The sequence below is a fragment of the Adiantum capillus-veneris genome, chromosome 14 (genome assembly GCF_014529385.1).
Source record: "Adiantum capillus-veneris isolate H3 chromosome 14, ASM1452938v2, whole genome shotgun sequence".
Lineage (NCBI taxonomy): Eukaryota > Viridiplantae > Streptophyta > Polypodiopsida > Polypodiales > Pteridaceae > Adiantum > Adiantum capillus-veneris.
The window spans coordinates 88,497,223-88,511,054 of record NC_140944.1 but is presented as its reverse complement, the minus strand read 5'-3'; the positions used below and the strand labels follow the sequence as shown (position 1 = coordinate 88,511,054).

General features: G+C 42.6%; 1 protein-coding gene and 1 pseudogene across 1 annotated transcript; both read left to right on the top strand.

Moving 5' to 3' along the window:
- Nucleotides 1–689: 689 nt before the first annotated feature.
- On the top strand, nucleotides 690–8,027 carry LOC147442728 (uncharacterized). The gene is made up of 4 exons (XM_086529415.1): nucleotides 690–785; nucleotides 882–961; nucleotides 1,048–1,242; nucleotides 7,931–8,027. The coding sequence occupies exons 1-4, from the start codon at nucleotides 690–692 to the stop codon at nucleotides 8,025–8,027; spliced, it is 468 nt and encodes a 155-aa protein (XP_086385541.1).
- A 2,774-nt stretch (nucleotides 8,028–10,801) lies between these two features.
- On the top strand, nucleotides 10,802–12,729 carry LOC147442727 (uncharacterized; annotated as a pseudogene).
- Nucleotides 12,730–13,832: the final 1,103 nt, after the last annotated feature.

The window sequence follows — 13,832 nt, the reverse complement described above, 5'->3', positions numbered from 1 at the left end:
GTATCAAGACCACTTCGTGATCGGCGCACAATGATCAAGTGCATTCTCATGCGGACCATGCATGATTACCCCGGGCTTGGAGAGATTTTTGGTAAGCTTATACTTTGTGATGCTCTTTAATGTCTTTGCGTTTTTCACTTATATGCGGTTATGTCTTTTGTTTTTGTAGGACTATCGACATCTGGACATAGTGCATGCCCAACTTGTGGACCCTCACTCGTGATAGAGAGACCCGCTCTACTTGGTAAGGTGATCTACCCCAATAACCATCGCTTCTTGCCGCCCACACATCGATCTTATGCTCCACCATACAATGGGATGGAGCCACTCCATTGGACCATGGCCGATTGGGCAAGACATTGGAACGAGCATCACAACACATTGCCTCCTCCCAATGATCCACCTAGGGGTATGTCTAGGTACTCTATTTTCTTATCACTACCCTATTGGATCAAATGCATGTGTTCAAAATTGTTGGGCAAGCTATATGGGATCACATAGTAGGCAAGAAAGATTCATTGGGGGCTAGAGAGGACACGAGGGCCATAAGGAGGCTCCCTCCTTTGGCCACACCTCGCATGGGGCCTCGGGGGAAGATGGTTCTTCCAAAGGCACCTTGGATTCTATCAAGGGTGGATCAAGAGCAGATGAAACAAGTCATTGCACCCATCCGTACTCCAACAGGTTATATGTGTTTGCTCAAGGGTGCCTTCACTAAAACTAAGAAAGGAGGATCCACACAACTGTATGGGCTCAAATCCCATGATTGGCACAAGATTCTTCAGGTAATGTGTGTGTGTGTGTGTGTGTGTGTATGTGTGTGTATATGTGAGTTGGTTTAGGGTTCTGGATACTAATAAGTCTTTTTGTTTGTGCAATAGTCTGTGTTTCCAATTAGCATTAGTGAATTTGCGGACACGAAGGTAAAGGCTACAATATTCAAGGTGGGAGAAGTTGTCAGGTATAGCACATTTGATCCTCCCTCCTAAACTTTTACTTTGAAGACTAACTTTACTATGAAGATTATGAAGGGTTTTTTGGTTATAGGTTTGTGAGTTCTAAAGAAATCAAAGTTTCAACCATTCCAACAGCTCGACTTCTAGCGATTGAAGCAACTTGTGCTATTGAGGATGCATTCCCACGTTCTATCCTTGTTAGCCAAGTTCACCTATTGCTCCATCTCATTGAGGATATAGCCATTTGTAGTGTGGTTCACTCCAACTGGATGTTCTTTCTTGAGAGGTTCCTAAAGACCTTGAAAGACTACGATCACAACCAGAGGTATTCATCGATCTTAAGCCTTAAACCTTATTAGGATTGGATTGTATTCAAAACACTTTTTATTGGCTACTTTAATCACTAATGGTTTCATGTGTTTAGGCAAGCATGGCAGAGGGTTGGATTGTGCAAGAGGCTTTTGTGTATGTCTCTCAATATCTTTTCACAATAGACCCATCATTGCCTCATTTAAAGACGGAGGAAGAGGATCCAAAAATACACGCAAACATTCCAAGTGGGAAAGGTTCTCTCTTGATTTTGGATAGGGAATTTCAAGCCATAGTCAACAACCATTGTCTATTCAATTCTCCCATCATGGGCAAATGGGTGGATATGTATGTGGAGGTGCGTACAACGAGAGAAAGGGAGAGGGAAGCATGGAAGAGGTCGCATGGCGGTAGGTGAGCACCTCCCTTTCCTAAAGAGCTTGCCAAATACCCTGATCTAATTCCAGTTGGGTGGATACACAATGCCATGACCAAGGCAAAGGCACAAGGAGAACAAATAAGCTCTAAAGAATGGGAGTACGCGTGAGGATGTCTACCAAGGGTAATATACTCAATGTGTTTAGTGTGTGTGTGCGGGTGTGTGTGTGTGTATGTGTGTCATCTCTCTCTCTCGCTCCCTCTCTCTCATCTAGCCTGATTGGTTTTTGCAGGCCTTCACATTCAACTCTATGTGGTCCGACGGACGTCATTTTTGAACCCGCAAGATAGATGAGCGTCGAATCACTCACGATAGTGGAGTTATGGGAAACTTTGACACGACAACACAAGAGGTGAAGGAATGTGGAACAATAGAGAGGATAATCAAAGTGGATTTTAGAACATTTCACAAATATCTCTTTGACTGCCAATGGTTTGCGGGTGAGGTTTAGAGACATGAGAATGGGCTCTATATGGTAGACTCCGGGCAATTTCATCGCGGGAAGACCGACAAATTGGTGCAACCTAGTAGCTGTGAGCAGGTAAAGTCCATGTGAAACTCACTAAAACATTATATGATACATATAAAACTACATTCATGTTGTTGTTTTCTCTATGACCTACAAGTGTTTTATGTGCCTTGTATGTATCAAAGACGAGTTTGGTATGTTATTCCAGTCACACCACGGAGCAGATCTATCTTTGTAGATACAAACATAGAGACTTTGGCAGATACCACCATACCATCTCAAGAAGACGCCAATGACGATGATGCAGTTGAGGTCGAGGAGAACCAACCATTCCCAATAACCAACCATAGTGAGGAGGAGGAGGAGGATGGAGAGGATGATGATGATTCAATAGGAGAGGCTGTCGAGGATGAATCAATAGATTTATTTGTTGATTTAACTACCATGGGGTTGGACATGGATGTAAGCACTTGTAGAGATCTCTTGGAGGATGAAAATTAATAAATATCTTTTGGATTTTTTCTTCTTTCTCTACTTATGCTGTACAAAAGGGCTATTTGTTTATGAACGCAAGACAATACAATTTTGATCATCGTTCGCTTGCCATTTCCATATGAATGCATAGTTGACATAAGATTTTGTGGTGGAAACAACAAATTTTTTGATATAGAATCTCAGGGAGTACAAATGAGTAGAGTAGGAGAATCATACCAATAGATGAGGCAAGCAAAGAGAAGAGAGGTACTAAAAATCCTAATGAGAATGGGTTTTCTTACACTCCATGCAAAAAGGGGGTACCAATTTCTGAAAATTAACAAATAGAATAGGATTTATAGAAAGGGAAAAGTGGGAGAAGAATGGGGGTGGGGATTCTTTTTTTATTGCGGTAATCTGCGCGGCTATATGTGCGGTAATACTCGTGGAAAAGTAGGAAAACGCACTGGCGGGGTTGAAGCATACAATCTCTCTCTTTCTTGAACCTCTCTGTCTCCTCTTATGCGGTAATGCTGTGCGGTAACAACAAAATTCTCCCATAGTATACAACCACCCATACTGAGTCATGAACTCGTATAGTGGTTGGTAAAAATACAATAAAATCCATAGAGATGCTTTCCCATTTTCCATTGGGAATCTCCAAAGGATGTAAGAGTCCTCCTGCTTTCAGGCGCTCTACCTTGTTAACTTCACATTTTTGGCAGTGCAAGACATAAGCTTGAGCAAATCCATGTAGACCTGGCCAGTGAAACTATCGTCGTATGAGAGCATAAGTTTTTCTAATCCCCGGGTGCCCTGCACTTGGACTATCATGACATTCATAAAGAATTTGGCACCAAATGTCCGGGTCGGTACACAAACTCTCCCCTTGTGGAGTAGGTACCCATTGTTGATGGTAAAATGCTTCCATCATTGTAGTTCATCACTTGATAAAGGAGAACTAGGTGTGGAGGTTAGTTGTACACAACCGTCATCGGAGTGAGAAGGATCCCTCGTTTGAACATGGCTCCACACTTTGGAATATGCTTCATTATGCTGATATTTTCCCTTGAGAGAATTTAAAAATTCACTACGAAGTTCCGTGAACAAGAGCAAATTGATCTTTGCCACTACATTGTATCGGCCTTTGTGATACCTTAGCCTAGTGTCATATTCCTGAAGGATCTCGGCCCAACTGGCTTTTTGACCCTTTAAATCCGTTTGTTATGTAAACCATTTGATGCTTTCATGGTCAAACACAATCTCGAAATGAGCACCATACAGATAATGCTGCCATGTTTTTAAGGCAGACACTATTGCATAGAGTTTACGTTCATAAGTAGAATAGATCTACTGAGCTGCATCAAGCTTCTTGCTTTCAAATGCAATCGACCGTCCGTCTTGTAACACGACTGCTCCAATAGCACGGTCACTGGCATCCATTTCCAAAACGAATTGCTTCAAAGGATTGATAATAGCAAATATAGGAGCTGTAGCTAATGCATCCTTGAGCGTATCAAAACTGTACTGCTGAGCGGATCCCCACTGAAAAACTTTACCTTTGCCTTTTAGTTGATCCCTCATAGGAACAATAATTCGAGCGTAGTTTTTAATGAACCTTCGCTAAAAACTTGCAAATCCAAAAAATATATGTAATTCTTCCAGATTTTTAAGAGGAGGCCATTTCCTTATGGTATCCACTTTGGATTGATCCATGTATTGGCCATTAGATGAAATAACATGCCTTAAATAATGAATTTTATCCTTTAGAAAATCACATTTAGATTCCTTGGCATATAACTTGTTTGTGCGTAATAACTCAAACACTTGCCTGAGATGTTGTAAGTGTTCTTCTTTAGAAGCACTGTAGACTAGGATGTCATCGAGGAAAACAATGACAAATTTTCCCAAAAATGGCTTCAAGACACTATCCATAAGTTTCATGAATGTTGCAGGCGCATTGGTTAACCCAAAGGGCATTACCAAAAACTCATAGTGTCCAAACCGTGTTCAGAATGCAGTTTTAGTTATATCGGCAAGCTGAATACAGACTTGATGATATCCTAACTGCAATTTGATTTTTGTAAAAATGCAAGCATGAGGAAGCTTATCAAACAACTTATGTACTCTGGGCAATGGGTATTTGTTGTTAACTGTAACCGCATTTAAGCCCCGGTAGTCTATGCACATGCACATACTACCGTCCTTTTTCTTCACTAAGAGGATAGGCGAAGCCCATGGTGAAGAACTAGGTTGTATAATCCCTCTGCTAAGGTAGTCAGAAAGCTGACATTCGAGTTCAACAGCCTCTAAAAAACTCATACGGTAAGGTGGTTTACTAATAGGTTTACAGCCTGCAGCCACGTAAAGCTATGTTGTACTAATCATGTCGACAGTAATCTTGATGGCAAATTATTAGGGAATACATCTTGAAATTCCTTTAATAATTTTTGTAATTGACTAGCAATGTTTGCTTGTTTAGAATTGGCAAATGGTGGAATACAGGAGAGAGAAGCATGCGGCGTTGAGGAATGTTCAACATACTCAATGTTACAAAGAACATGAGACGGTGAGTAACACAAGAAAACCTGATCTATTTCATTATCAGAGACGAGCTGCATAAGCTCAGCGGTACAAATCAGTGGTGATGAAAGGATATCTTTTTCTCCTAACAACAACACATGTGCGCCATGGGATTCAAACATCAAGGTGTTGTGCTCATATCTACGCTTCAGTGATGGTCCTACGCTATGCAACCACACCCTACCAAGAACCACATCAGCCCTTTCCATGTTCATAACCTGAAAATCCAAACAAGTAGAGTACCCTTGTACTTCCAATGGAACAGCTTGGCATTGAGTATCCCAGATGTCAGTATCATGTCCATTCATCATTGCTACCTTGTAGCGATGGGTACTCAGAGTTTGAGGCAGTTTGAGCTTTTTCACCAATCCGTAATTGATGAAATTGTGCATAGCACCATCGTCTACCAAGCTGCACACCTTGTGCCCTTGCAGATATCCGTGTATATGTACTAACTCATGTGTTCCAAAGGTTGGTTGTCACATGGAAGCTGTGAGACAGCATTCATGCACCACCTTCGTGTGTGTTACTTCCATTGTAGAGAATCTTGAGGAAGACTCAAGAGGCAGAGTTGCACTGTGTGCATTGCTTTCTACTTTCTCTAAGCAGCAGATTTCCCCTTGGGACAATCCTTTTTGACATGACCTCTTCCTAAACATTGAAAACATAACTTTGATTTCTTTGCTTTATCAAAATCCTCAGGAGAAAGAGGACCCTTGGACCCCTTGGGTTTTTTAGATGCATCTAAATTAGCAACTATAAATTTTCTTTTATTGTGCCCATACTGAGGGCGTGCATTACCATGTATACTAGCAGGCACATGACTATTATGTGTTTTCTTCTCATCAAGATCATCATAAATATGTGCTTTCACTATGGATTTCTCAAGTGTTTTAGGGTCTTGGGTCTTGACATACTTCTTAAGCTTGGGTGTTAGACCTCGTACGAACCCCCACACTTGTTGAAAGGTATCCAAGCCTTCCAACTTGAGGCTAATGTCTTGATAGTGAGAGATATATTCAAGGAGTGATGGGTATTGGCGCATGGAACATGTGTCCCAAGCCTTCCAATTCCGATCGGCCTCATTTGTAGGAAAGAATTTCTTGCTAAACATTGCTTCAAAAGATGCTCAAATTTGTGGTATGATGTTCTTCTCCTTGAGAGTCATCCACCATTTCTAGGCCTTGCCTTCCAGAGTTAAGCTCATTTGCAGAGCTATGACTGCATTCGGAGTACGCTGCAAGGCCTGAATTCCATCCCACTTGGTGAGACAGATATTCACTGCATCCTTATCGCGGTCTCGGTCTTCTCCCTTAAATATTGGTGGTTTAAAGTTCTTTAACAAGTCATCCACCTCTTTGGAAGTGAGAGTATGCAATGTATCAACAGTTGGGCCTTGCGCTTGTGTGTCAACGTGCTCATGCATGTGGGTATTAGCAGGACTCTTAGACTGCTAATGCATTAATTGAATTACTAATGTGGATAGTTTAGTAGCATTTTCATTTAAAGCTTTAAAATTTTCATCATGACTATCATGCGTGTCTGAAGTGCACAAAATTCTTGAATATCAAGAAATTTATAAGTATCTTCTCCTGTTGTAGCGTCGTGGTACTCTCATTGAGAGGATCCCGGCCGCGGGCCATCATTGGTAGGATCATGAGTACCTTGCTCAAAATCGAATGTCACATTGATATCTGAATCCATGGCTACACAGTGCAGTGAAAGAAGTACTCAAAAAAAATACATGATAGTGAGAGCACTCGCAAAGTATAGAAGCCTTGCTACCTGCGTCAAAATTGAGAGTAATCCGGTGGAAAATGATTTGAATTGTCTGTCATCTATGGAATTCCACTAGCTCTTGATAGTCGAATCAATTAGACTTGAAAGAGGTAATTGATGGCAACAAAAACTTGTACTGCAACTTCGCCAATTTGGTTGTCTTGAAATTTCTAAGTTTCTATGTAATACGTAGGAAATTTTCGTCAAAATGCATGCCACCTTGCCGTACTCACACGTAGTGGAGTAGGGGGGGTGGGGTACCCACTGTGGGTACCACCCCTTAAGATTAAATTTACTGGGTATGGCCACTACCCCTAAGGGGGTGGGCGCCCTTTAAGTGGGGAAAAATGAGCTCCACAATCGGCTATGGCACCAACGGATAGCGCGCAGAGGCTTGAGAGCCCGGGGCGGTCAATGTGAAGCCGAAGGGGCTTCGGAGCTGTGTCGTAAAATCCTCAGCATGGCATCGTGCCACTAACAAGCCCAAGCGCACCCGCTTTGGTGCTCCTGCACCCGACGGTCCTTCCTTTCCAAGGTAGCGTGCCCACGGGCTGCACCTTCGTCGTCTCCCTTGCTAAGGGGTGCTCCCCACTGTGCATGACCCCGACATGCAAGCCTTGAGTGGCTAAAAAGCTCCACGTACATCCCCCTTTCCCAAAAATAGACGTAAGCTTTGATACCAGTGTAAGACAAGGGAAGCTAGAGCGTGAGAGTCCACCACCCAACCAGCCATTATATAGGCAAGCCCCTCACCCTTTGCCGTAGTTGGACTCCCTGTTCCACACCGCCTAGCCCGGACCTACCCTTGTCTAGTTCGGCCTTGCCGGTGTCCTGACAATGGTGGGCTGAGCTATCAGTAAAGAGGAGCACCATCTCTAGGGAGTCGGCTGGTCTGCATGAGGTGAGCATGGGTTTCCACAGAAAAGGAAATCCGCATGTTGGGCTGCATGGTAGCGGGCCACTTGGGGAGTACATGAAAGGGAAGCACCGCCAGCTACATGGGAGCGGGGACGCATAGGAGAAAAAGAAGAAGGCCAAGGAGGAGCCGGGGACAGAAAGGGTGCAGGGCTGCCAGCAGGCTGTCCTAGAGTAGAAGGGAGAGGGAGCTCCAGAGGGCAGGAGATAGATGGCACTATTGCAGCCAGCTAGGCCGTGAGCTATGGAGGGTCGTCTTGAGGTGTGCTGGGTTGGGAGCAATGGAGAAGAGTCCGGGCTGATTGGCTGAGATGCTGAAGATTGAGGGCGCCAAGAGCTACAGGGTGCAGAGCGTGCATAGACATGGACGAGGAGGTTTCTTGAGAAGTGTGATGGCACCATAAGTAGGCGGGGCATTCGTGGGTTGCATGCTATATAGAAGAGGGAGGAGCCAGTGCTACCTGGGCATGCCAGAGAGGAGGAAAGCATGTGAAATAGTTGGACATATGGAGTGGACTCGGCAGTGAACATGGGTTAAAGAGCACGGGATTGAGGAGCTAATGGCCACCATCTATAAGGGTAGTTGAAGGCCAAGGTCATGTCGAGAGGCCAAGGGTGAAGAAGGAGAGAAGGTCGCCAAGGGCTTGAAGGAGATCAATGAGAGAAGTCGCCATCATTGTATGGGGAATTTTTTTTTTTTTGGCTATGGATAAGTGAGTTCACAGTTCGTTGGGATTAATTTTTTTGTTGAGTTTTCCATCAATCATCTCATCTATCTCGTCTCGTGCCCCACGCACGTGGTAGCGTTGGCTCCAAGTTTTGTGTACGTGCGTGTGCAGAGAGGGATGGAGAGAATGATTGAGTGAGCTATTCTAAGTGTGGTCGAGGCTTGTGTCACCCCACAGGGATTGTGTGTTTACTTATTTGGTGTAGGTATGGTTGTGTATGATGGTGTACTGTCAAGACGATTATGTCAAGGTGTTTATGTGTGAACGTGTACATCTGAGAATGCTCGAAGGTGAGTCTGGGTTGTGAAGGTTGGCAGAAAGTGTGCGTGTGTGTGAGTTTCTATGTGGTTACGGGTGTGGGTTAATCCTTGGGCTATAGAGAGGCAAGTTTGGAGTGTGTTGGGTTTGTTCCCCCTTCCCTCTTTCCTACGTACTGCATAAATTGGCGAGTCTGCACTAGTGTTGCCTACCTTGGTGAATCTGCATTTGATATTGTTTAAAAGTTCATAAATCTACAATGTATCACCATGCTACCTAAATCGGTGGATCTACACCAAGATGAGTATCTACACATTGCTTAAATCGGTGAATCTGTGTGTCCGTGATCAATGGACTAGGCTAGGCATAAAAATATAATATCAATCACATGTGTGAGACCAATTTCGAGCATGTTTGAGTAGGAAGATACTTACAAACTGTTGTTCACTATCCAGAGCACCTTAGCTCACATGAGTAGCTATATATCTTAATGACAAATGATCATAATGAAAAATCCTTTAAATTAATAAGAAACCAAAGTTGAAGCAGCGTGTGCGTCCATAGAGAGCTATAATTGAAAGAATGACCATTTGGATTAGGAAATCATACAAAAATAGAATGCTCGTACAAGCTGGAGAGGGTTGTAACTGTGTTGTTCTCTTTTGAAATGGGAGCAATACACGCATCCAGAGTTGTAGACAAGAGATTTAGCATACTTAGCAAATGAAGTACTAAGTAAGAGATTAGGTTAGATAGTAGATCGGTACACAAAGAATGCCAACTGAGAATGTTTTAGAATAGTGTTAGTGGAATATGACCTGAATGTGATAAATAATACAGTAAAAATAAAAGAAGGGGATTTACGGTGTGATAAGTGAGCTTCATGAGAGCGTAAAATTGCGTATCTGGAGGCGGTTTGAAGAAGTGACTAGTATCCAAATTTTCAAATGCTAAACAAGTTCTTGAAAATAAAGGGCAACAGTAAAATACATCATTTGAGTAATGTCATGCAAGATAGAACAAACCAAAGTACATATGCCATAAAGTTCAAGTCGTATAGATGGGTGTCATATATCGCTGAGGTGGGTTGTATATATGAGTGAGTTTTTAAACCGTTCATTGTTTTCGAAAGAAAATTCAAAGCTACTTAAATTCCACAAGTGTTATTGAAAATAGCTAAAATAGTAAAACATCGGCTAGATTCCATGCTTTCCTTCAAGCAAATCGGTAAAGTTTTACAAATTTTAGTGTGAATACCTGAAAATCTTCAAATTTTGACCTAAAAAAACAAAAGAGCTTTAGGCGTGCCCTTAGATGTTGTGTGGATAGTATCTCAAAGCATAACTAACATTTGGATCGTATGCATGTTACCGTGCCAACTGATATGACAAGTTGTGATGACATTTTTAATGATCATTGCGACTATTAATCCTTCAGAGCACCCTTACCCAGAGATAATCCATAGATAATCAATCCCAAATGAGTCAACAACCTTGGACACTTACAAAACTTCTGGCATACACAAATTCCTATACAAAATGACACCCATTTGGCTTATACTTCTTCCCCATAAGGTAACTCGCACACTCGACACACCGCAAGGCTGGTATCCTTTACTTACACCAAACCTACTCCATAACCACTTGGATAAATGTCCCAGAGTACATGATCATGAGATCGAGAGAGAAAAAATAAATATGCACTCAAACAACAAGCATATGGAGGTTAGAACTTAGAACTGAGCGGACGAGCTAATAGACGCATTGTGTGTGTTTCCATCCCGCTCACATTCTTTTGGTACCCCCACTGAGGAGCTAGTTTGAGTACCTTCAGATAGATATTTGAGAGGTGGTTACATATTCAAAAGCGCAAAAGTTGATCAAGATTTCAAATGGATGCAAGTGAGGTCTATCATGTATATTGCTTTTGTGGAAGGAAAGGTGAAGATGTACAGTCATGGCTGGCTTTGGCTAATGATTTACTTTTGGAGGTTGTCATATATGATGATGAGGAAAGGGCTGATTTTATGTATCAGGGCTTTTGTAAAGATTCGTTGCATTTTTACAAAGTCTTCAGGCTAGACATGTGCAATACGATTGGCAACTGATGAAGGTTTCTTTGCTAAAGCGTTATGTAGAGCTCAAGGTGATGGCCATGCATTCTCGATACTTTTATGGTACAAATGAGGAATGCATAAAGTCTTGGATTGCACAAGTGGAAGAAGAAATGACACATCTTTGCATTGTAGATGATGGGGCAAAAGCGAACTTTGCGTCTCAGGGACTTTGTGGTGATGCTTTTGTCTTTATGCATATGCTTCGTGATGATTGGCGCCATAATTGGTTGGCTTTGAAGTTTTCATTGCTCATGCGTTATTGGAGGCTGCCAAAGCCCAAGGATCCAGCAGAGAGTTCGACTCTTGTCGTTACTTTTCAGTCATTGCAAAATGAGTTTTGGGGAATGTTGCAGTTTCCATTTGATGTTTATGTATATTGTGATGATAATGCATATCGTCTATCAGATTTGCATGCAGATAGAGGTTTACAAATGGTTGATGAGGCTTCAATCAAGTTGTTTGATGGTGATAATTTGTCTGAGAGTGGCTATTGTAGAGATTTGGAATCTGATGATTATAGTGCAAGCTTGTTCTCTGCTGCTAGCAAGTCTATGGATTGTATTCTAGCTGATGGAGCATTTACTGATGAGGGGTATTCTTGTGATGACACTATGATATTTGACCTCTCTCCATACATGAGAAGAATCAGATCAGGATGTCTAGATGAGGCACGTAATGCTAAGTAAGGGAATCAGGCTTTGGAATCCTTGATGTGAGGGAAGATTCTTGTAGGGAAACTTATCATAAATATAATGCATGCGACCCTTCCTGTGATGCTTGTCAGCTTACAAGTTCTTTGCCTCTTGCTACCAATGCTGATGACTGTGAGAAAAGCGATGATGCTCCTAATGCATACTCTAAGTACAATGTAGCGTTTGTAGATGATCAACCTTTGTCTCATGACGAAGAGGCTTCTGATCGAGGTTCTAGCCAGCCTGCTTTTATGTATAGAGATGTGGATATTCATGATGTGGGTTCATCTCAAACCCCTAGTGTGGATACATTTGCTAATGATAAATCAGATTGGGGATTTGATTTACCTATTGTAGAAATTGATTGCAGATATGACCAGCTATGTCAAGAAGGCTTCTGAGAGATTGCGAATTTTAAGAGGAGCTGATCAGACATATAATTGTAGGATGTTGAATACACTATTTTTCCATGAAGTTGAGGGTGTTGATAGCAATAAAGGAGAGTCTAATGGTCAACAAATTTATGATGAATTTGGTAGTGAGGTGCTTCCCAATAAGGTGGATTTGGCTGCTGAATTTGGTCATGTATGCTCCGACATGGTGAGCTGGTCTGAAACCGATAGCTAGAGTAGTCAAAAGGGGCAGTTAAATGAATCTAAGTATGTGCCACTGTGTCAGCACTTGAGGCTAAAATTAATACGATGTTACAAGAAATGAATCTAAGTATGTGCCACTGTGTCAGCACTTGAGGCTAAAATTAATACGATGTTACAAGAAATGCCAGATGTCTGTCAGCATCAATCATCCCCAGGTGAAAAGTCTGTATATGAGGTGTATGCATATAATTATCATGGTCATGAAGACAAATTGCAAACACAAAAATTCATTTTATGAAATAGTGCTGATGTTTATGAAATTGCACCTGCATCCCTGCTCTTTGAAGATTTTAGTCTTTCTTTGATTATGTGGGATCTATCTACCTTTGTGTGGGATCCAGGTGGAACGTTATGAGCATGTGCTATTGTTCCTGATGAGCATGAATGCTCTAGCAGGCTAGAGGGGTTGGCAAACTATGTTTGGGTTTTTTTGGTTTGATGTTTGCCAGCCCACGTATATATGGTGTGCTTGATTTTCCCACTTTTGAGTGTGCTAAGGCTGCTTGTACAATGCTAGGTAATGTTAGTCTCTGATGCGTTCTCTTGACTCTCATCATCAGAGGAACCATGGAGCCTCTCTTTTCTTCCCCCACCATCCTCATGCCTATAGACGACCCCTATAAGGTTATCTTAGAAAGTGTGCCGCCAAAAGCATGTCAAAAGTGACCCTATCCTCAATGTTGTTCCGAGTTCACATTACTTGTGATATGGTTTCTCACATGCAGGTTCGTGCCAGAATTCAATCTTTGATGATCCTTTTTTTGAATAGCCTTACGGTAGTTCAGTCATCAATCCTAGACCTTCTCCTAGAGCAAATTAAAAAAACTTTGGTGAGAGGTGACTTAGCACGAGTTGAACTATAATGTCGAATTTTGGGAAGTGGCTGGGCAATATGGGTCAGGGCGTGCAGAGCCTCCAGAGAGTGAAAAAGGGAAAAAAGGGTTCATGCTTCCGCGAGCTAGTGAAGGGGGAAATGAAGCCGTGCTGAAAAGGGCAAGAGGTGAGGAATCTGGAGAGGCTGCAGGTGTCGCGACCTGAGAGAGGAGAAGGGTGTCGGCCTGCACGGGTGTGTGACAGGAGAAGTCGTGCTCAGAGAGGGGTGGCCGATTTTGAATTAGAAGGGGGGATCTGTAGCAACGTTACAAGGTAGTGCATGCAAGAAAGAGGTTTTGGGCTGATCAGGCTGCCAAGCTACAGGAGGGTATTGGTCTCCAAGCAAGTGAGGTCTCCATGCTTATTTGAGGAGCCATTTAAATTGAAAGGGGCAACTGGGCTAACAACCAAGTGAACAGAGGGCAATAGGAATTGAGAGGAGGTACGCTAGAGAGGGCTACGGGGACCAGATAGAGAAGGGATCGAGGCCACCAACTGAGAAGAGAGGGCTCTGAATTCAAGCGGCCATGGAAGGAATATCAAGAAGTGTAGCTCGCACGTATAAGGGGGGTACGTGAAGAGGCA

Excerpts from the sequence above, each read along its gene's own strand:
- LOC147442728 (XM_086529415.1), top strand. The coding sequence starts at position 690 with ATGTGTTTGCTCAAGGGTGCCTTCACTAAAACTAAGAAAGGAGGATCC. Across the intron at positions 786-881 it reads ATTGGCACAAGATTCTTCAG|TCTGTGTTTCCAATTAGCAT; the intron begins GTAATGTGTGTG and ends TTTGTGCAATAG. Across the intron at positions 1,243-7,930 it reads TGGATGTTCTTTCTTGAGAG|AAAAGGAAATCCGCATGTTG; the intron begins GTTCCTAAAGAC and ends GGGTTTCCACAG.